The sequence below is a fragment of the Schistocerca piceifrons genome, chromosome 6 (genome assembly GCF_021461385.2).
Source record: "Schistocerca piceifrons isolate TAMUIC-IGC-003096 chromosome 6, iqSchPice1.1, whole genome shotgun sequence".
NCBI lineage: Eukaryota > Metazoa > Arthropoda > Insecta > Orthoptera > Acrididae > Schistocerca > Schistocerca piceifrons.
The window spans coordinates 481,747,192-481,772,282 of NC_060143.1; the positions used below are offsets into that span (position 1 = coordinate 481,747,192).

Below are 25,091 nucleotides of genomic sequence, written 5' to 3' on the forward strand. Positions count from 1 at the left end.
TGGTTATTTTCTAACAAATAAAGGAAAGACTTAGCACAATACTTCCTTTACTCCACACAAAACCATTTCATCAAAATAATAAACAGTTTAAAAAGCAAGTAGGAGCCTCATCACTGTCTATTACATATTTTGCTAACAGTTGGTGGGCACCTGCAAACAGGTGAATTTCCATAATGATGACATGGCGGCCGCTCACCTTTCCAAGATTTTTTTCTAGCTCTGACAGCGAGGTACTTGACATATTCAGACAATGGATTTTATTTTTTGCTGTAATTCGAATCAGTGCTATGGGATTTAGGTCTGAATAGTGTGGAAGGCGTTGGAGGAGTACAAATATATTTTCTTGTAAAATTTTGTCTTTGTAACAAACAGAAGAAAGTTGGTCCTCCTTAACTAATACCAAAAGTTCGGCTTTGTATAGATCTGGCTCATAATATATGTTGTTATTTGACAGCCAGAATTGTATTTCACTCTTTAAAGGACTAGCAGATGGGTTTTATGCTTCTGCTTATTGTGATGTGGGGCACTGTCAAAAGTGGTAATACTTCTTGCAGGTAAGTCTGGTATAAACTGAAATGGTGTATATTTTTGAAAAGTTTTACAGCCCATTTTCGAGTACTTGTCTGATGTTATGGTTTTTGATTCAAATGCGAGAAGTGCAACTGGAGTTAAACCATGTCACCATTTGTATGTGTCACAATTAAATGCTGACTGGCACTTTTGTTTGACAAGACTCCATGCACAGTCACTTTGTCAACATTTACTTATGATGTAAAGAGTGCAAATCAATGTTTCTTCTAAGTAAACCATTGGCTGCTTAGATTCTGATGTCTCATTCTTCTGTGAAAACCTAATGTACTGTGCCCTTTTCCAACTCCGTTGTCTTGTTCACATGTAACAGAATGTTTATTTTGGTACCTCTTAAAACCAAATCCAATAGACAGAACAATTTTTCTGAGTTTCCTTGCTAGCCTTGAAAATCAATTCTGTGCAACAAAGACTGCTTAGTTTTTGCAAAGTTGATATATATTTATTTTGTTTATAACAGTGTGGAAATTACTGCCTTATAAAACATTTATCCATATCGTCAATGGAATACTTATTGTGAGCATCTCACTTCTTCTTCTTTGGAATAGAAACTTGAATTCTACTCTGCTGGACTCCATGTCCATCACCTTCTCTGTTAGAACAATAAATCCAAACTCTTTCTCATCGACAACAAGTTTAATCACGTTAACCACAAGTCGTACCGCCTGGCAGTGAAGACATTTTCTGCGCTCACCATCCAAGCAACCAAGCTTGCACTGTGAAGTAACAAAGTGTGCTGCTTTAATTGGAGTGTGGTTGCATCTAGTCATGTGACTAAGTTTGTGCTATAGCAGCATGACCAATTCACCTTGCCAAACTTCTTACAATAAACCAAAATTAGCCAAAATGCGTGCACACACACACACACACATACTAAAAATTAAAACGAAAACAATAATAAGTTAACAAAAAAAAATCATGACTGCCCAACTTACACTTCTCAGGAGCTCCTATGAACAGATTGCCAAAAACTGTCACATTTTCATCTTTCGTTCGAAAGTTATAAATCGCCCACAAAATTACATTCTCCGCCTGCAGGCCATACAACAGAAGGAATTTCAGCGTTGTCGCCATATAATCACCCAATTCAGCATGGAATGACCTACTAGGGACTTGCCTCGTCATGTCCCTGACTAATAACAAATGCAAGTCAAAAATTAAACCTGCAACCATTAACAAAATGCTTGAATAACAATTCCAATGACTACAGGCACAGTAGCCAAACTCACTAACAAAGAACCAAAAATACAATTTTAGTACGAAGGAGACAAGTAATACAAAACACATGACAAACAACACTGTACCAGTCCACTCACTGACTCAAAAGCAGCTTCGAAACATCTACACTAGAGACTGCCAGCACATGCTTTAAAATGCGCTCTCCAAACACGATCCATTTGAGCCTCGTTCCCTGAACACAAGGAAGGTAGTAGGCAACGATGGAATAAACAATCAACTGCTGAAGAACCTCCCATCAGGAGCACACCAGCATTTAGCTGGCGTGTTCAACGAGATTCTTCACACAAGCAGCTACCCAGCAACATGGAAACACGCTGAAGTTGTGGAAATCCCGAAGCCTGTCAAAGATCCATGTCAGGTCACCAACTACCACAGTATAACATAACAGTCGCGACACACACTGCTGTAAATGTTGTTACCCTTTGACAGATGGAGCGACACTAGCGCTCCAAGCGGCGAGTAAGGTGAACATCAGACGCGTCGTAAGCATAATGTTTGTTTTGCGTCAATTTCCTGCGTAATTTACGAAATATTTGAACTGTTTTCTTGCCTCCAAGGGTTTTTGTAGTATCAGAAGGCATATATATTTCTAAAAATGATTCTAAAATAAGCGCAAGTATGGGCAAAAATCATTAATCGAGTGGCTAGCTACAACACATTCGTGATGATCACTTGTGACGTTGGATAGAATTGCAGCTAACCTCGTTGATATCAAAATAATATAAACACACAGATTCACAGGTAAGAAGCACAGACATGTATCTCTACATGCAAAAGCGATCGAGAGCTCATTTATCGTTCGGTAGGCCTGCTGTGTTTGTCATTGTCGCCTGTTGTCACAACTACGACCTTCATCTTTATATTATTCTAAGTGGGACAAGCAACTGCCAAATAGTGGGTGAAATATGTTGAAAACATTATAATGAGCTAATTACATTACATTTCACGCAAAACCAAATACTTGAATAATTTCCACAAATCTGTCAGTGAACAAGGTGCTAACAAAATAATGTGATCATACGATGGAAACAAGGAAAATTAAGTGACTAACAACAGAAGTGAATGAAATACATACCAAACATTACACTTTTGTAAGACACGGATAACTACACTTAATCTAACCACTTCATCGTCAAAGCATGTCTGTGTTGACGATTCACACGAATCTCGAACTGATACATGGAGAGCTGAACTGGCTGCTTCTGTGTCATAGGACTGTTTTACAGCTTTCGATGGATTGTCGAATCTTTGTGTCAGTTTCCTCTTCACCGTCAGTTGAGGCGGCTTATTGGGGATGTCAAAGATTGTGGGTACTGCATTACACACGAGTTTATTATTGTCCTCGTTCATGAACTGGTTTTGTTCGAATTGTAGTGAACAAAACCTAATATTATTATAGAAGTAAACTGGGTCTTTTTTCATAAGGTTTTCTCGTCTGTTCCTAAAACGAAACATTAATCATTAATACACATATAGTTTGCAAGTGAATCCTGACGATACAGTTTAGTAACATGATGGTATATACCTCTCAGGATCCTTAGGAAACCTAAAAAAGACAGCTGTGGTGTCTTCTTCCTGTTGTTGCAGCAATTTATTGTGCTACAAACTGTCCCGCTTGTAAAAACCATTGTAGAAATCAAAACGAAGAACCACTATTCCCTTTCACGATCGCGCCGAACTCACAGTTTAAGCTTGGCGCGCTGCTGGCGCGGTAGGCAACAAAATCGAGGTGAAGTGTCACGACTCTTATGTTAGACTGTGCCAGCTACCGACCTATTAGTCTGCTCCCATCTGTCTCGAAAGTTTTCGAGAGGCTGTATGTGAAAAGGCTGATGGAACACATCAGCCAAGAGGGTGTAATTCCAGATAAGCAATTTGGTTTTCTTAGCGGCCACTCAACCCCTCACCAGCTGCTGAAACTGGTAGAGCCAGCGATGAGAGCACTGAAAACAAGAGAATACCTTGGAGCTGTGTTCCTCGATATGTCCAGAGCCTTCGATTGCATCTGGCACAACAGTCTCGTGTACAAACTCTTTGCACTCGGGATACCGCGACGCAAGCAGTCCTCCTCAGATCCTACCTAGTGGAGCAAATGTTCCACGTCAGAGCAGACGATGGTACGTCCACAGACCGACAGATATGTGCTCGGGAGCCACAGGGGTCGGTGCTCGTCCCCTTGCTGTACTCACTGTACATTGCCGACATACCACCGGTGGCACGTGTCGAATTGTCACTTTACGCCTATGACACAGCGCTGTACACACGCAGCATGAATGCGAGCACATTGCAACACCATCGCCAACTCGGGTGCAACGCCTTGGGTTCATGGTCAACGAAATGGTGGCTGAAATTCAGCGCAGCGAAGAGCCAGGCAGCGATCTTGCCCCGAAGAATGCTGCCGCCAGGTATTCCGCCCATCGGAATATTGGGAGCACCTGTCCTGTGGAGCAAGACGGTGAAGTACCTAGGTGTTACCCTAAACCATCGACTCTCCTGGGCGCCTCATATCCTTCACGTTCTCTACCCTCTGCTGAACCCACAGTCGACACTGCTGCTGCAACACGACATCACGCTGTACCTAACACTGGTGCGACCAGTGTTGGAATATGCAGCTGTTGTGTGGGGAAAAAGCCCCTTATTCTCAGCGGTACAAAAGCTCCAGAAACGAGCCCTGTAGACTGCGCTATGTCTTCTGAGAGAATACTCGACTCCCCTGCTACACAAGAACACAGACATTCCGCTCTTACAGGACAGATTCCATGAGAAGGCGGGACAATCCTGCAACCGGCTCGTCCGTGGCCTGGACCGACAGCACGTTGGCCTGACCTGCTGCAAGAATAATTTTCTCGCAGAAGACACAGAATATCGTCATCACGTAACCCAAGGACAGTTCACATTGGTAAGGTTTTTATTTTCTTCCCCACGTAAACAGTATTTTCATGCTTATACTGCTCGGCATGCCGGTTCTAGTAACACAACACAGCCACGAGGCAAGGCCAACGACCCGTACCGCACTTTTCGGTTGATTCGCAAGTGGTGATGAAAAATAGTATTTTAACTGTTTAGTTCGTTTTCCAGTTCCATAATCTAAACCTCGATGCTTAAGTTATGTTTTACGTTGTTTTTTTAATCCGTCATGAGTGTCAAAGAGCTACATAAAAAGAAAACGCTGGTGGGAACTGTAGACTATCGACAGATGTCGACTAAGCACCGTAGACGTCATCAGGGTGGCAGTCAATGAACTGCATCTCTGGCTGTCAAAACTTAGTATGTAGGTTATGTTTACGTTACAGTTTAGGACAAAAAAATGAAAGTTTCTTCTCTCACAAAAGGTAGATGTAGTGTGTTAATGTGGCAAACTACTGTGCCCATCGTTGGTCGGAGATTATTATATAATTCGTAATGGTAGCGTATTGACATCACAATAGGGCAGCAGAAAGACAAGTAATTAGCGTTTGCCGAAGTGCTTAATGGATTTAAAATATTTCTAGTAATGTTATCCTACGAGTGTACAGCATGTAAGCTGCCTACAATATTAGTTTTTAGCTGAAATGAAACATGTCTCACTGTCGTGAAGAAAATAATGAATACAATGAAATCATGACATTACATGCTAATTCAGAAAATTGTAAAGAACAGTCAGACATTTCAGGTAATTCGTCCCCAGAAATGGTTGCATTAAATTGGAGTAATAACTCTCAGCATGATCGAAGTGAAACGGATAACCCGAACAGTACTTCTAACTCTTCACCAGAATTCATCACATTGGCGTCGTATGAAGACCAAAAGAATGAAGAGCTAAAAGCTGACCTACCCGTAAATCCATCAGCAAACATTAATCCGCTGAATTCGAATAACAAGTGTAATGTTAGTGATGCCGACTCAGAAAAATTAGAAAGGTTAAGTCCATCACCCGAAAGCAGACACTTTTTCAGTACTAATGTTAATGCTGAAAATAATGAAATGTTGCAGGAGAGTGACTGCGTTGCGTCTCCACACATTGTTTACGACAGCAATAATGTGTGTATTCAACAAGAAAGTGAACAGTTTTCAAATGACGGAGTGACTGCGAAAGTTCTTGTAGGAAAATGTTTAACTGGTGCTAATGGAGTGAATTGTGATAGTTCTGAAGGAGAGAAAGAACTACCAAAACGTGTTGATGTGGTCCATTCTAATGTAGTAACACATCTAAGTGAAACTATAACAAATTTAAAAGCGGAAATATCAAGGTAAGTAATGTCAGCTCATATACATACAATAAAAACATGATTTTATTTCCTGTACCTGTCACTTTCAGAAAAAAATGTTTACAGTCATCATCTCCAAGAATTTTACTTGATATACGGTATTTCTATCAGTTCTACAGTGGGGAGGAGCTGACATTACTGTAGTTAATCTTTTCTGGATCTTTCATGGACACATCCAAGGAAGAATGTCTTTGTGTCTGTATGCCCTCAACTTTGTTAAATGAAACATTTTTAGCAACCTTAATATCATACAGTGAAATAGCCCCTGACTATGATTCATCTCCAAAATTTTGAGGCAGTCTTTCATATAAATCCTTCTTTTTAATTTTTGTTACACACATACTGTTTATTCAGTCATCCTGTTTACTAGTCATCACAAATGCACACCTACAGGAGAGTATAAAACAATCGAAGTTATCAGAGGCAAAATGAGGCAACTTCTAGTATTGATTATTTCCTGCCGTTAAACTGTCAGAAAGTATTTGTGTATTCAAGTTAAATGTGTTACAATGAAATTACCAGAAAAACGCAACCTTGAAAAAGGATGCAACATTTTTTGTAATATTAAGTAGATGCAGTTTATTGTCTGTAACTAATTAGTTACTCTCTGATGTCATATGGAATAATTTTTTGGGATAACTGAACCCTTAGACAAAAGTATTCACTGCTCAAAGGAAAATGGTTAGAATAATGTTTGGGGTTCATAGTCGCACATCTTGTAGGCATCTTTTGAAAAGATTGGGAATTCTTACAACAGCCTCACAGTACATTTACTCACTAATGAAATTTGTTCTTAACAACATGGACCAGTTTGAAAACAACAGTGACATTCGTGATTATAATACCAGAAAAAAAAAGACTTAACTATCCTTTACTCAATCTGTCTTTGGCACAGAAAGGGGTAAAATATCCTGCTATAAAAATTTTTGACAGATTACCAGATGAAATTAAATATGTGATGACAGCAGTAATTGCTTCAAAAATAAAGTGAAATCATATCTCCTTGACAACTCCTATACCATGGACAAATTCTTGAATATTAATAAAGAAATCTATGAATGTAGTATATGCATGTTGTGCCATTCAAGGGAATGGGGTAAATAATAGAAATAACACTGTATTGTTACACACACACACACACACACACACACACACACACACACACACACACACACTCACTCATATGTGCATTTCTTGTGCACTTGACACGTTTCACATCGTAATGGTTACTGTACCGTGCGATTGATCGATGGAACACACAACCAACTAACTAAACAAACTTACATGACCTTCTCTTTATTTATTCTAGAGCAACTAGTGTATAACAAGGATAGTGACTTATTTACAGTGATCATTACTCATGCTTTACAGCTAATATAGAGTCAGTTTTTGAATCTAGATAAACTATATACCTTTTGTACTAATAAGATGCTCTGTGATAAAATAGTTAGTTCTACAGGGCATTTCTTTGGTCTGTGCGGGATAATGGCAGCAGCAGCAGCAGTAGTAGTAGTAGTAGTAGTTGTTGTTGTTTTCGGTCAGCATCTCAACAAACTAAGTGACTAACAAAGAACTCTTTGATGCAGTATTCCATGCTAATCAATCCATTGCAAGCATCTTCATCTCTGCATAACTACTGCAATCTACATTCATTTGAACTTGTTTAATGGAGTCAAGTGTTGGTCTCCATATACCATATATACCTTGCACACTTCCTTCTGTTATCAGATTGATGAGTCGTTGATGCCTCAGAAGTAGTTGTGCCATAAATTTCTTTCCTCCCTGATTTGATCCAGTATCTTCTCATCTCATTAGATGCCTGATCTACCCATCAAATTTTCAGAATTCCTCTATAGCCCCAAACTTCAAGAGCTTTTATTCTGCTCTTGACTGAACTGTTTATCATTAAAATTTCACTTCATACAAGGATAGGCTATGCTCCACACAGATATCTTCAGAAAAGAGATCCTAACTCTTCCATTTATATTCATTGTTACAAAATAGACTTTTCTTATTATTGCCAGTCTGTATTTTATATCCTCTCTACTTGGGACATCATCTGTTATTGTTGCTTCCGAAATAGTAAAACTCATCTAGACCCAACTATTTTCAGGGTCTCATTTGCTAAACTAATTCACTCAGCAGTGCTCGATTTAATTCAGCTGATAGTTGCATTCTGTAGGTGGCTTCCCCTTTCATTTCTTTCCTCCAGTACATGTTCTCCTACTGTTGTTACTTCTCCTACTATTGAATTCCAGTCTCCGATCGCAGCTGAATTTTCTTATCCATTAACGATCAGAATTATATCCTCCCTCGTTATGTTAGAGAACTTAAAAACATGTCCAGCTTCAAAAAACAGTTAATGACGTATCTACTTAAGCAACAGTAATACCTTCCTCTGTACATGAATGCACTTCATCCCATTACTTCCCTCTTTCCCCCTCCTTAAATCTCCCTTCCCCAAAACTCGCTATACTAGTAAACATTTACTTTACACACCAAGATATCAATGTACATCTGCACAAATCTTCATTACTATTGCCAATTTTTCTCATGGTCATCATTATTATTTGATTTTTTTTACTGTTATTATTATTGCTTTTATCATAATCTGTATGTATCGCACCTGTTGTAAAAATACTGCCAGCATTTACTTTATTAGGTCTTAGTCTTTAGTCTTTATTCATATTGTCACTAGAGTAATCTAATTTTCTTATTAAAACTATTGTCATGATGTAACTCTGATGTGTGAAATGCTGCATGTGTGGAACACTGGTCTGATGTAAGAGAGGTCCGGATGGCCCTAATCTGATCAGTCTAAATAAGTAAATAAATAAATATGTCATAGTACATTATTTCAATCTCATCTCTACCCATGCAACTAGTAACCATATAAATTTGTTCTACTGAGGATGTTGAGTCTATCTTGGCTATGATAGTTTTGTGTTCTATTCCTTTTATTGTTAGTGTAATTTTTTGGCTGCTTGTGATGCAATTAAATCTGTGAGTAGAGGTGTTGGGCGTAAGGGAAAACAACCACAGCCGTACAGCAGAATGATGGTCGCAGGAGATAGAAGTGGCAGTTGAAGAAAAGAGAAACACATTCAACTGGTGGCTGAATGATAAATTGGAAGTAACAAAACCATTTACAAGGAAAAGAAGAATGAAGTGATTAAAAAAAGATAGCAAAGAATGGAGCATGGAAAAGGATATGTGCCAGTGTCAGTAGCAAACTGGGATTTGGGAGAGTGAAGCAAGTGTGGTCAGTATTAAAAGGACTTCGACGAGAGACAAAAGGCAAAACCAATCTTCAGCTGATAACACACCAAAAGAATGGGAAGAATATTTCTGGAAATTATTGAATGAGGGTAGAGAAGAGTATGCCTAGGAAGGAACAGTGGAAGAAAAGGAGCAGGAAGGGCAGGACATCAAAGTTTTAGAAACCAAGGTGAGTAAGGTATTAAGAAAAGTGAAGAATGGTAAATCGCCTTTACCAGGCAGTATCAATATGGAGCTCTTAAAATATGGTGGTGACAAAATCATGAAACTAATAACACAGTTATTCAACACAATGTTACATGGAGATTCAATACCCAAGGAAGTAAAGCTGGGCTATATTAATACTATATTTAAGAAAGGGGATTGCAGAAGCTGCTCGAACTACAGAGGAATTTGTTATAAACACATTAATGAGAATTTTTGGGAAAATAATTAAAAAAGAAGCTGGAAATAAATTTTAAAATCCAGGAAGAACAATGTGATTTCACAGCTGGTAGATCATGCGTAGACCATATTGTCACATCACAAAAGAGCTTAGGGAAACGGAGAGAAAATAAAAAAAAAATCAGCATTGATCGTCATAGATTTAGTAAAAGCATATGATACAGTCCCAAGAAAACTATTTTGGAGAGCATTACATTTGACAAACATAAAGGGTCCTTTAAAGTAATAAAAGAAATATATAAAGATAACATAAATCAAATGAAAACTGGTAGTACACTTTCACAGAAATGTAGAACAAACAAGTGTCTGTTATGAGGCTGCCCCATGTCACCAACATTATTTAAAATCTATATAGATATCAGTCGTAAGATATGGTCTCGTAAATGCAATAGGTTGGGACTAGAAATGAAAGATGGCATTTATTTACATCAACTGCTATTTGCTGATGATCAAATAGTTATAGCACGAGATTGGGAGGATGCAAATTATATGTGTAACCAAGCAGCAATGGAATACAGAAACTGGGGATTGAAGATTAATTACCAGAAAACAGAATATCTCACTAATGATCCAGATGACTCATACATAGAGGGAAAGAAAATTAAGAAGGTGAATACTTTCTGTTATTTGGGATCCATTTTAGAGTTGCAGGGAAAATCAGAGGTAGAAATTAATAAAAGAATTAGCAGTGGAAGGAAAGTCATTGGGATGCCCTACTCAATCTTATGAAGCAGAAATATAATAAATCGAACCAAAAGAATCACATATAAACTAATACTAGAGGTCATAGTTATGTGTGGAGTGGAGACTTAGATTACAAATCTGAAACACCTAAGAAAACTGCAAGCAGTAGAAACGGACTTCTTTAGAAGATTAGCAAGAATTTCTAGAAAAGAGGGAGTAAGAAGTGATGTAATAGTAAAAAGAATGGAAGTAAGAGAAAGAATACATGATGTGATGGATAAAAGGAAGTTACAATGGTACAGCCATGTAAGGAGAATGGAGGAAGCCAGAATTCCGAAAATGATCCTGGAATGGGAACCAGAAGGGAAGAAGAGGAGAGGACGTCCTATAACCACCTGGCTCCAAAACATACAATTAACACTGAGAAGACTTGGCACATAGGATGAAGATACACAAGATTGAAGCACGTGGAGGGACATCCTGAGGAGATAAATAAAGATCTTTGTGAAATATGTAATAATTTCAGGTATTTGTTATGTTGGAGAAAAACCTTTGTATAGAGGAAAATCTCAATAAATAAAAAGAGTTGTTAGTGTAATTTTTTGACTGGGTGTAATGTAATTAAATTTATGACTAGCTACAATTTTGTGTAGATCAAAAACAGAAGTGTAAAATATGCTGAGAGAGGCTCAGAAGACACATATAAATATTTCATTTAGCCTCAGAAGGGGGTATGTATAATTCTTGTAAACTTCATCTAACTTTATGTATTTCTAGTTGTAATTTGTGTCAATTGATGGAATAAGGGTGATTCTTTCCTTCCTCTCTTAGTTTTTAAACATTTGCAGCAGTTCTATGAATAAATAAATGTAATCATTTAGCTTATTTTTACATTTCTTATTAGATTAGAAAGTGAGAATCAGCGATTACAAGCAGACAGATCCCATGAGATATATGTTGTTCAGTTGGAGGCACTCGAAAAGTCTATATTGCAGTACAAAACTGATCTACAACGAGCAGAACAAATATCAAAACAACAGGCAGTGCAGGCAGAAGCCACAGCAAAACAGCAGTCTTCTGTTATACGTGATCTACAAGAAAAATTAGACAAAGTAAGTACTGTTCTTTTTATACATGTTACTGCTGTGGATGTCATCCACAAAGTAAGCCATAATGCAGTATGGAATAAAAACATACAAATATTTTAATGTATGCAGTAATTTTAGTACCTAGAAAGAAAAGACACATGAAGTAAAATTTGGAGTATGTGTAGAACAGTGTACCAAAAACATGTGAGGAGATCTCAGTGCCTTCTCTTGCATGACCAGAAATGTCAGTGGTATGCCAAGCTCAGTCTAAGGAAAGTAGTAAAATTGCAACCACAAAAACTGCTACTAGTGTTCCTCAACAACACGAAAGCTGCAAAGATGGCTGACTTTTGGTACTTGGGTAATGGGTTGCCATATGATATTATTTTGGCTCCCACACTAGGTGCTGCTGGAACGGTGTTGCATATGTAGAACCATTGGACAGAAAAGAGTTGTACAGTGACAAGCAGGTGCTGGACCATGCTCTGTTACCTGATCCTGTGTGCACAATTTCTGTTTCTTTTACTCATTTATACAGGAATCATTTCACACTGATAAAGGATTTGTGATTATAATACAATTAAAATTAATACCTCAAAAATATACATACACACAGAATATAAAAGTATACTTTATGAGGGTAGGAGAGGTGGTGGGCCACGGCATTGCTGAAGGAACCATCTCAGCATTTTTCTAAAATTATTTAGGAAAATTATGAAAACCTTAATCAGGATGGCCGCACAGAACAAGCCCCATTCCCGAATATAAGATTGGTGTCTTAACAACTGCAAGACATGCTGATGGCAGTCTTTTTGCCAGCATCTTAGTGTCCATTCCATGTTAATTGACAATGTTCATCTGCAGAAACTGTGTGCTTGTTACACGATCTACAGATTTATCATTTACTTTTAATTCAACATTTATGTTCCCTCTTTATGCTGAAGTGTGAACTGTTTGTTTTCCTCGTGTTCAGTTTTAATCTATTATGCCTACGTACTGTCCAATTGTAAACATCTTTGAGAGTTTCATTTGCTTCTTCTAATAGGAATTCTGGTGTTTCATCACTGATTTTGATTTGCTGTTATAAGCAAAGAGAATTGTCTATATAACAAGACCAGGTAGACCTTATGTACTGACAGAGTAGGACCGTTGAACTTTGTTAACGGTGGTTGTAAAAATTGCATGAAATCAGCAGAGCAAATCAGTTGTAAGTTTCCAAGGGCTACAAGCGGTTCAGCTACCACAGTGACTGTGGATAGGGAGTTAAAAAGAATGGGGTACAGTGGCCGCATAGATCCTCTTAAACCACACATTTCATTGGTAAGCTTAATGGTGCTTGAGGTGGTGTAAAGAGTGGATGTTTATACCCTTTGTCAACCTCGTGGACAGGCTTGGGTTGGGCAAATATGTAAAGGTGTTTTTTGTGGTTAGGGCATGCTCCCCTTACTGCACTTGAGAAAGCACTAAATGTGGAAGGGTAGGAATACCTTTGACAGCCTTGTGTACTACTTAACAGAGGAACATTTTGTGGACTATGATTGATTGTACCAGCATGAAACTGTGCCCTATCATAAAACAGCATCTGTGAGGCAATGACTTGTGGGCAGTAACATTTTTGTGATGGACTAGTTAGCCTGCCCAGAGTCCCAACTGAATTCAGTGGAACACTTTTGGGATGAGTTGTTGTCTACTTTGCTCCAGACCCCAACGTCATCACTACTCCAGAATGAGATTTTCACTCTGCAGCGGAGTGTGCGCTGGTATGAAACTTCCTGGCCGATTAAAACTGTGTGCCAGACCGAGACTCGAACTCGGGACCTTTGCCTTTCGCGGGCAAGTGCACTTGCACTTCGAGTCTCAGTCCGGCACACAGTTTTAATCTGCCAGGAAGTTTCGTCATCACTACTGTCGCTGGTTTCAGCTCTTGTGGAAGAATGGGTTACCATTTCTCCACAGACATTCGGACACGTCATTGAATATGTCCCCAGCAGAATTCAAGCCATTAAAGAGACAAATTGTGGACACACCTCATCTTTATATTTGTGTCTGGATACTGTTGATCAGATAATATGTATGCTTCTCGCCTGACAATCCTTTTACTAAAATTTTACCATCAACAAATGTGTAAACTATCTCTACTGTCTACACCCTATTTTCCAAATAAGATTGGCACCACTTCTTGCTTTTGTATTTTTTAGTCAGCAATGTTAAATATATTGGACAAGTCTACAAATATGACTAACACAGCCATCCTTGTGAAGAGCTTCAAGTACTACTTTTGTGAGCTCTGTAATGGCCAATAGTGTACTTTTCCCACTTCAGAAACCAAATTGTGCCAAGTTAAAAATATTGTGCAACTTGTATAACTTATTAGTCTTTCCTTCACGATTGATTCAATTATTTTTGAGAATGAAAGCAGCAGTGAAACTGGTCAGTAGTTTTCAAACTCTCCGCACTACTTTTCCTTGGTAATGACGCAGCTCATACGTTTTAGATTCACTTGAACTGAAGGACTGGTTTATTATGTTTGTTAATAGGGCTTGTATGCACTCTATGCATGCCTCTAGAACAGAAACAGGAGCCTCACATAAACCTGCTGATTTCTTATTTTTTAATTTCTGTGGTGTTTTCCTGACTTCAAACTACATTGTGGGAAACATCATTGTGCATAATACATATGTTTTAAGAATATTTCCTTGCCAACTTCTCCACAATAACAGAGAAATAGCCATTTACAAAATTTGCCAGTTCTTGAGGATTTTGTATTATTCTGTCCCCTTCTTCGATTTGCATGTTATTATACTTTCTTGCCTTTTGCAGTTTCTTGTTTTTGAGATCCCATGCTACTAAACTTTCATTTCCAGCATTATATATTTGTTTGTTTTTGACTGACTTTTTTGCAGCAAGCAGTACCATCTTGTAAATTTTTATACCTCTGATAGTAATCTAGGAACTGAAAATTATTGTTAATCTTTTATGAAGAACTGGGAAATATAAGGACTGGAAGGACTTTCTGATACTTGCGGTCATCCATCTATTTTCCTTGGATGCTGCTGCAGAAGTGGCTACTTTTGGAAATGTCCCCTAAAAAATTATTTTAAACATTGTGCAGAGTTTATAGATCATAGAATCTGTATTGTGTTCCATATAAACTTTATCCCAGATTTGATTTGTCAATGCCCTAGAAAAAAATATGTATTTTCCATTCTGAGAAGTTCCTTTTATAGACCTGCAGTTTTGCAGATCTACAAAAAGGCGAAGATCTCTAACAAGTATTTTACAATTTTAGGTGCCGATATCTGTAAGCACATGGCCTAAGGATGACGCTGGACTCTTTTATACCATAATGGCCATATTTTCCACTTGTGCCACACCTAAAGTGCCCAAAATATTTAAGAAATTATTTCTAATTCCACGCTCAACAGCTATGTTAATATTCATGTCTCCACATATTACGATGTTAGTTTTGGTGACTGGGACTTTTTCAGGACCTCAGTTAATTTGTTAAAGAAAGTGTCCACATTACTGCTAGCTGAGCAATACACACCCAGAGTAAATAACTTCCTATGATGGTGTAGCTTTAGTGGTTCAGTGGCTACTAATTCAGATGTTTATTTACTCTAATTGTGGTTAGATCTTATCTAGCTTTGTCATGTGTGTAACCTCTGATACAAGTACTTGGTCCCCCATTCTTTAATGCAGTTCTAAAGTAGCAACTTGCATATCCAGATAATGATATCACAACACACTGTATTTCATTTTCTCTGCACCAGTGCTCTGTAATGCACACTGTGCTGTTCCAAGACTGTAAGTCAACTTCAAGCTGGTGTACTTTATTTTCAATTGATTTATTTTAATTTTGCTGAATAATAGATAATGCTGAGAAAATTTGAGTGGTATTTGTGCACTTCATTGTAGTACATTCTATCTTCTGTTTACATAATGAAGAAATCTCTAAACTGATTGAGAGGGGAACCTGGTGTCATGTTTCAATGTAAAAAGGCCTAATCCTCCTAGCCATGACAATAGGTTTCTGACCACATGTGGCCCCACACCCACCTGGTATACCCTCACCAGTTAATGTCATCAAACTCTCTTTCCCAGTCCTGTAGAGGTGCAGAATATGTTTAGTGCAATGTAATTCAAGTTCGATTCTGTTGTCTGTGAGCTGGACTTGTGATGCAGTCATCATTGCATTGATTTTCATTGTCCAGAAATGACAAATGCCTAATACTGCATTGGGCACATGAATGCTGTCATTGACATGCTGAATGACAAAATTCTAACTTTTCAGTCAAGTACAACTCTGATAGATCCTAGAGTAAAGGCTGCATATAGGTTAAGTGCTGCTAAGTGACAACTCTCTGCAGAATTACTTAATTTGTTAGTAAAGCAGGTAAACACCAAGGATAGTGGATTGGGACTTCATTGGTTTCAATAATCAATCGTGGCCTCTGTGTATCGAATGTAGTCTGATCAGGTACACCAGAAAGATTGTAGAGCTTGAGTTATTGCCTCTCATGTAGGCAACTCCTCTTATGATGACACTGTCCAATGGCATTTGGGAGGCATAGATTGTGCAAGCCATCTTTGAAGTGTAAGGGGTCACACTGCTTCTCAAACTGCTCATTCATCTGGCATATTGACCATTGAGCATATTTTCATCTTGGTTGGTTGGCAACATATTATAGGAGTCCTCCACCAACCATTGTTGATGCTTTATTCAAACCGTACACAACTCCAAACATCAGAGATATTACACAGTGCCATAGTCTAAAACATGTGAGAGTACAATAAAAGACTACTGAATTCATACTGACAAGAAGTCAGTCTGAAAGCAAACATTAACAGTTTGTAAAACTAAGGTAGTAGCTAAGGTTGTGTTTGCAGTAAACTGTAATGTGATAGTTAGCATTCATTATGCATTATCATACATGTGGAGGTCCGAAGTACTGGTTAGTCGCAAAGGGAGGATGCGGTTTCAGTATGGACATCTCAGTCTACCCACTGATAATGTTCACCATAAATGCATCAACATGCCAGGGAACAATTGTTTAATGGGGCCCAGCCACCTTCCACATGATAAAATTCACAATCTGGGACTGCCATGCTCTTTCTGATGCCATTTGTGGGTTACTATAGCTGATGCAGGTGTTCAGTGGATTACTTTCTCCAAAGGTACTACCTCAGTTACTGTTGCCACCTGTGCATGGCCAGAATGTCAAAGGTACAAGGTTCTGATAGGACACAAAGTGACTGCCCAAAGGATACACCCAGTACTGAGAGTAGAGGGAGAACTTATGTCAGCTTTGAAGACAGCACTCAGTGTCCTTGAATTCAAGCAGGTTTATACCTGAGTTGGTACCATAGCAAGTTCTGCAGATGTCAGCACTGTATGGCCAACTACATGCTAGAGGTGTGACTTCATAGATTCCTCTTCTGCTTTCCATAGTCCACTGAAGTAGGGGTGCTTGATGGTGTAAAATATTTCAGTTGTTTATCTTTGAGGTTGATAAGTTCGCCACACTCTTAACTGTAAAGTCATTGTAGTTTGAAACTTCCTGGCAGATTAAAATTGTGTGCCAGACTGAGACTCAAACTTGGGACCTTTGCCTTTCGCGGGCAAGTGCTCTGTGGTAGAGCACTTGCCCGCGAAAGGCAAAGGTCCCGAGTTTGAGTCTCTGTCCGGCACACAGTTTTAATCTGCCAGGAATTTCCATATCAGCGCACACTCTGCTGCAGAGTGAAAATCTCATTCTGGAATCGTTGTAGTTTGTTATGGGCAGATAAAAGTGTAATTCCTTTGTCACTGTCTGTGGGAGTACATTTTCCTTTTCTCTCAACAAATCTGAGGGCAGACTAAATCTCTAGCTAGGTAAGTGGATGGCTTTGGTTGCCATTCATATGATTAGAGTAATTGTCATCAGCCTAATTCAGTCTTTTGCAATTCTTTATAGGAATGTGTCCTACGTATATGGTTCCACAATGCTGGAAGGAGTGACATGTGTGTAACATATATACTGGAAGTTTATGCATAATTTGAACCACAGCTTGTGACATTAGCCTGAAACATTTTAAACGTCTTAATATCTATCACTTCCATGTTGTCTTCTGAATTAAAATTTTCTTCACAGCACAGCTAGTAACAGTTGTGACATTCCTTGCTCATCCAAGATGAGATTCTGTAACTGATGGTTAACTTACCCCCCCCCCCCCCATTCACAAAATACCCTCTGCACCAACGAAAAGATGCAAATTCTTTAATTTCCTGTTGTGCAGAATACAGGAACTGACTTTCAACAACACAATAGTATTGCCATATTCATTGTGTTGTTCAGTGAAAAATGTCCTTCTGTGATAACATTTTGACAGTCACATGGAGTGATCGATCTCATTATCCTGATTCTGTGTTTAATTTAGGGTTATTAGCAAACCAACATTCTATTTAAATTTTTTTTGAGTGATAAATCTGTATGTAGCAATTTGTCATCAAATTTAATGGCTGACATAGATGAACTTACCACTGCTTGCGGCACCTCATTGGTACTGTGCTATGAGTGAAGGAAGCAGCTTACTCCAGAGGAGCACCAAATAGTTACCAAACCTGTGCTAGGTGTGGTAAAAGTGACAGAGTGCAGATGCTACTCCCATTCAAATGTGATACCATGATAAAGATGAGTGATGCAGATGGAACTAGAGGGTAGTTAAACTGCTGAAACTGTTTGGATTCTGGAAGGTCTCATGATTAGGTGAAATTAGTTTGACATTCATTATTAGATTTCCTAGGTAATAGTGTGAAATTGAAATTGTAGTTTTGTGCAGATATTTTGAGCAGATAACTTGTAACCAGTTTCTGGGACAGAGCATGGGTAAACAGCTGCAAAAAGCACAGCTTACCCACAGTAGTACCACATAGTATTATTTACAGAGTCTACCTGTAGCAGAATTCTGACTTTGAATGTCATCTTCTCAATTTAAACTAGAAATGATTATCATAACACCAGTGAAGTGAAACACAAGTTGCACTCGTTTAACATCCTAAAATATATATGTAGAAATAGCCAGGTGGTTGTAGTTTTTCTATACAGATGGAATACTTTTGATACTGTATAGTGTTGATTATAACTAAAGACAGACTTATCCACATGAGGTGTATAATCAGATCTGCTAGTATACTGAGGACTTTCTTACTCCCAAAATGCAACACGTGTTCTTGGTTAGTCATGTACTGGGAGAAAAGATATTTCTTGAATGCAGCAGTGATGTATGTTATGTCAGTATTATTTATTTTATAGATTAATCACTTGATTATTATTGCAAAGCCTATATCTTCACATATGACACAATTTTCTTGAGTGACTATTAACCTGCTGAAAGAGTTAGCAGCTGACTGTAAAAGTAGAAAAATATGAGCATAATCACTTCCAGAATTGTGAAAATGTATATGCCCTTGCTTACATCATGGGTGTGATAGTTTGGATTCATAGTGCTATGCAAAACCTGAGAATAACATGCGGATATGAAGCAGTCAGTGGTCTTATGACAACATCAGTGAGCTCGTGTTGTCAGTGGCCTTATAACACCATTAGAATTGCCCTGAGAAAGGCTGCTTCAATATGGCTGAAATGTTGGTTATTTTAGTTGTTAAGAATTTTATAAGATGATGTGGCATTACACCCAGAAGAATTTTAATGAGATGTGTCATGATGAGTATATTATTCCTCCCATTGTCTCATCAATCTTTTTAACCCATTCCTAACTCAGCGTTGATGATCATCAACTGCAATTTGTCAGTATTGTTGGGGTGAAAATTCCAGCTACCTACATACACTTAATTTAGGATCTGTGGCATGCAAACAACTGTGTGAGAAAATGATGCAGTGTTTGTTCTTGTGCTCTGCATGCCAGATAATGGAATGTTCCAATAATATCATGACAACATTTCCGATCATCTCACAGGACACACAGCAAAAAATTTTTTCACTCTCCATCTTATTCTGTGATTAACAGCTGATGTATACGTAACAGATAGGCTTATGGTAAAGTAAATAGGAGGCTTTAGTTCATTTGTAATGCGACACGTCCACCTGAAAGATTCATACCCACAGCCTGTGTGATGTAATGTCTGCAGTGGGTAATCACTGGGAAAACTACTAACTTCTATGCAACTCTGAACCTGGTCTAGCTGACTATGCTATCATCTGTTTATTGTATTAACTATCAACCACATTCAACTCTCATTATAAATTGGTATCAGTTTGTTTGGCAGTAAATAAGTCATCATTGAACTATTATAATGAAAGGGAGATTCTTCTATATGATTTTTCAGTTATTTATGCAGCAGCAATTTATCAGTATTCACTGCTGGATAGAGGCCTGCTCTAGGCTTTTGCTGAATTATTATCTTAAGCTTTACACATCCATGATTCTCCTGTATGTTTTAAAATGTCATAAATTACCTGCCAAGAGGTCATGATCGCAGTCCTTTCTTATCTCCTGGTATCCAGCAAATAAACAGTTTACCATCCATTCACTTGGTACCATCCATTCACTGTCTTGCCCACCTTTGTTTTCATTTTTATTACAGACATAATCACATCTTCCACTCCAGTCTATGTTCTGACCCATTCGTCCATTTCTTTGGCTCCCTTAGTAATCCCGAACATGCATTTCTCCAGTACTTGCTGAATATTTGTGATTTTTCAGATTGGTTTTACATTGAAAGTTATAAATAGACAAGCCTGCCTGGCTAGCTGCGTGGTCTAACGCGTTCCTTCCCAAGTGGGAAGGTGTGCCAGTCCCTGGCACGAATCTGCCCGGCAGGTTAGTGTCGAGGTCCAGTGTGCCGGCTAGGCTGTGGATGGTTTTTAAGGTGGTTTCCCATCTGCCTCAGTGAATGCAGGCTGGTTCCACTTATTCCGCCTGAGTTACACTATGTTGGCAATTGACACGCAAACCCTGTCTTTACATATGTGTACACCATAATTACTCTACCACACAAACATTTGGGGTTACACTTGTGTGGTATGAGATGTTCCCAGGGGGGTCCACTGGGGGCCGAACTGCACAATAACCCTGCGTTCGGTGTGGGGAGGCAGTAGGGTGAGTGGACTGCTGTAGCCTGTTGTGGGGTTGTGAACTACTGAGGGCTACGACGGGGATGAAGCATATCTGTTGTTTTTAGGTCCCTGGTTCAAATACACAATACATGATATAAATAGAGAACTATACTTTTCAGCCTCGATGACTTGCTAAGAAGCTGAAACCAGACTTCCAAGAGGCTGACAACTCTTTAGTGAGTGTGTGCTTCGCCAACAGGGAGTGCCAGCTGTTGCAGTGCTGTTTCCTTTCATGTGCTGCAAGCCCATCCTGCTACTATGCTTCTTCTCCTCTGCCTATCCATTGGATGATCTTTTTGGTGCCAACCACACTTGGGTTTTGTTTCTGATTTTGGACATCCCCCCCCCCCCCCCCCTCCCCCATCCAGGTGCCCCAGCACTTTACACACCTTTTCATCCTAAACTATTTAGGCTAGTCTCTATTGCCATTGCTGAGACTGGGTGGCACCTATGGGGAGAGCACCCATTCGGAGTGGGTGGCACAATGGCAGGTGAATAGCACATGAAGCTGATTAGGCTTTCCTCCACAGGTGGCCACATGACCCCAGCAGTCTCTTCTGGAGGAAAAGATTCTTACAATGCTGAGAGGTATGGCCCCAAAATATTTCTTTTCCTGGCTGTGCCATGAGCAGAACATAGGGCTAAGAGACAAAGGGAGAAATAGTCCCTCCAATACTTAGTTTGCTCTAGGACCTATGGGGTTCCTTTTTGCCCACAAAGTCATTATTCTTTGTTTAGAAGCTTTAGGATAGGTGTGGGGAAAGTAGCAGCGACCTCTACAATGAAGAGTGGTTCAGTTTCAATTAAAACGGCATCCCCTGCCCAGTCATGAGCACTGTTCACATCTGAGAAGCTCAGTGACATTTCTGTAACTATCTCCTCCCATAACAGTTTCAGTATGGTACGGGGTATCATCTTCCACCATAAACTCCTTATACAGACAGGTGACGAGTTATTTGTCAATTTAGGGTGATGTGTCATACATTTTTTCCATCATGTCCAATGGGGCCTAAAGGGCAATAGTGTTGCTACTGGGACTTCATCTTGGTCTTTGAAGGTGAACCATTCAAGGTGATGGTGTACTGATGTGATGTAGAACGATGTGTACCCTCTCATGGCGGACTTCAAGTCCATGAGATTCAGACATATGTTTTCACATTGTAACACTAGCCCCATCTGTCGGGATTTATGGGTGTCAGTTGCACACAAACATTCCTTGTGCTGCCCCCCCCCCCCCCCCCCCCCGTCCCCCGTCCCCTCCCATTCCTGCCTCCCCCCTCCCCTCTTCCCCCTCCCCTCCCTACTGCGTGGACTGCACCATTTTCCAACAAGAAAAGAAAATCCAAGAATATAAGACTCTTAATTGACTGACATATCAAGAGACTATGAAGAAATATGACAATGATGTATACTATGGTTGCAATGTCATCCTTCTAGCAACAGTACGTTTGCCTGTTGTGCCCTCTATGTTGGGCCCTCAGGGCCACTCAGATACACCTGCTTCCATGGTGGATGGGGGCCCTCCTCCCACTCTTTCGCTCAACACGCACTTTGGGAGCATTGCTCCTCTTCTGTTAGTGAAGTCAATCCCCAACCCGACATCTCTCACTGGGAAAGTGCCCCTTGGGATGCTCCTCTTGCAGATTTCTGCTGATCTGCAACTGGACACCAGCCAGTTGCTGAAGAAGTCGTGGGCTGAAGGTCGCAGTACTTGATGTACTTCATCTGTCCCTGAAACTAAGGCCAGTATTACCCTATCAAATTTCTTTGTCAAAGGTGATATGTCAAATATTTATGTCAAAGAAGTTTGATGGTGTAATAGGGCACTTTGCCAAATCTTGTCTGTCGTCAAATAAATTTGATGAAATCCAGGGCCTCGCTGTAGATTTGATCATAAAAGTCGCTTGTCTTCTCTTCGCTGCAATGTGACATGTTACCATGTGGAGTGCTAGCATTGCTGCAGCATTCTGTCATCTGTAGTATGTTTATAAACATGGCCAGTAAATACAATTGGTGTGTACGGACAACTACAAAATTAATAGAGATGTATGAAGCTGATGAGGCGCTTTACAATGTGAGGCACCCTGAATAAAAAAAATAGATTAAGAAGATTGGAGACCTGACCTGACCTAACCTAACCCAACCCTCTCCTGTAGCAAGAAATCAGAGTGTTACAGTGAGCCTGTCATCTACAAATGTAGCAGTTCTTAAGTGAGTATTGTGCTTTATGATATGAGGATACACTTCACTGAGCGAATACTGAAATGTATGCTCATCCATTTGTACGTAATTCATATTCGACTTGACGTCCTCCGCTGTAAGATCACGTAACAAGTTTTGTTGAATGCTTTTATCGCCTCGTCGTAAAACGCACAGCTTCACCCATGTACGTCTCCTTTTTTTTCCCTGCTTCTCTTCCACATGTGCACACAGTGGAATTGTGGTACATGCAACTGGTGCAGTTAATAACAAGTTGTTGTTGTCAGCCATCTTGAACTTGGATGAAAAATATGATGACAGTGCCACATCAAAGACCTTTGTCAAATAAATTTGACGAATATTTGATCAAATCTTAGACAAAGAAATTTGATAGTGTAATACAGGCCTAAGGCAGACAAGCACAAGTATCGAAATAATCTGAGTAGAAGAAGGATAAGAAGAATTCCTCCAAGAAGGAGACTATAGTGGCCCCTATTTCACAGGACCTTGTGTGTTCCATCTGAAGCAGGGTTCCTGCTAACTCCTGTGGCACCGAATTCCCCCACACTACCTAATTCAGAACCAATGTGTATTGATGCCATGTCCTTGCAGTTGATGGCAGCTGATGACCCTGGGGCATGACTTGCTTTCGTGGTCCCTTTATGCCCCACAGGGTACTGATAGTGTGATTCTCCAGTGGATCTGTAGTGGTTATTTCCACTACGTTGCTGAGCTTCGACATCTCTTCTGCATCACTCTGCTTTCTGCATTACCCTCCAGGAAACGTGGTTCCCAGTAATGTAGACCCCTACCCTACATGGCTATCAAGGCTATTTTTAAGAATCACGCTAACTTCGAAAGAGTGTTGGACAGAGTTTGCACATAAATTATGACCTTTGTCTACAGCATACATGTGCCACTCAATACATCTTTGGAGGCTGTGACTTTTTGTGTGAGCATGTCTCGGTGTTTTACCGTGTGTAATGCATGTCTCCTTCCAAATGGTGAAGTGTCTGCACGGATTTCTTGGCTTCCCCCACTCTTCCTAATTTTGGATGTCTTGAATGCCCACAACCCCATGTGGGGTGGAACCACAGTTACAGACCACAGCAAAGTTATCGAAAACTTGCCCAGAGCTTGATCTTTGTCTCATGAATAGTGTGGCATTGTTGTTGTTGTTGTTGTGGTGGTCTTCAGTCCTGAGACTGGTTTGATGCAGCTCTCCATGCTACTCTATCCTGTGCAAGCTTCTTCATCTCCCAGTACCTAATGCAACCTACATCATTCTGAATCTGTTTAATGTATTCATCTCTTGGTCTCCCTCTACGATTTTTACCCTCCACGCTGTCCTCCAATACTAAATTGGTGATCCCTTGATGGCTCAGAACATGTCCTACCAACCGATCCCTTCTTCTAGCCAAGTTGTGCCACAAACTCCTCTTCTCCCCAATCCTATTCAGTACCTCCTCATTAGTTATATGATCTACCCATCTAATCTTCAGCATTCTTCTGTAGCACCACATTTCGAAAGATTCTATTCTCTTCTTGTCCAAACTATTTATCGTCCATGTTTCACTTCCATACATGGCTACACTCCATACAAATACTTTCACAAACGACTTCCTGACACTTAAATCTATACTCGATGTTAACAAATTTCTCTTCTTCAGAAACGCTTTCCTTGCCATTGCCAGTCTACATTTTATATCCTCTCTACTTCGACCATCATCAGTTATTTTGCTCCCCAAATAGCAAAACTCCTTTACTACTTTAAGTGTCTCATTTCCTAATCTAATTCCCTCAGCATCACCCGACTTGATTCGATTACATTCCGTTATCCTCGTTTTGCTTTTGTTGTTGTTCATCTTATATTCTCCTTTCAAGACACTATACAGTCCGTTCAACTGCTCTTCTAAGTCCTTTGCTATCTCTGACAGAATTACAATGTCATCGGTGTTGTGGCATATGGTTCTTATTTGGCCATTACTCTTATGGAACAATCAGTACGCCGGGAAAATTTCAAGCATCACAACAATTCTACTACAGATACTCACATGCTTGTTTGACTCATGGACCAAGTGTCACAGGAAAACAAATATGTTTTTACTGACAGATACTTAATACCTCATGAAAACCAGCTAAGAAAATTCCAGGAAATAATTTTCATAGGAGCACCTGCAAATATTCTTCAACCCTACACACAC

General features: G+C 39.5%; 1 protein-coding gene across 1 annotated transcript in view; it reads left to right on the forward strand.

Moving 5' to 3' along the window:
* The first annotated feature begins 5,082 nt into the window (after positions 1-5,082).
* The window catches only part of LOC124802694 (coiled-coil domain-containing protein 186-like), a 206,559-nt gene continuing 186,550 nt past the window's right edge, over positions 5,083-25,091 (forward strand). The window contains exons 1-2 of the mRNA XM_047263635.1: positions 5,083-6,056; positions 11,386-11,593. Of these exons, the coding sequence (XP_047119591.1) occupies positions 5,386-6,056; positions 11,386-11,593 (879 nt within the window). The 5' untranslated portion in view covers positions 5,083-5,385. The remainder of the gene's footprint in view (positions 6,057-11,385; positions 11,594-25,091) is intronic.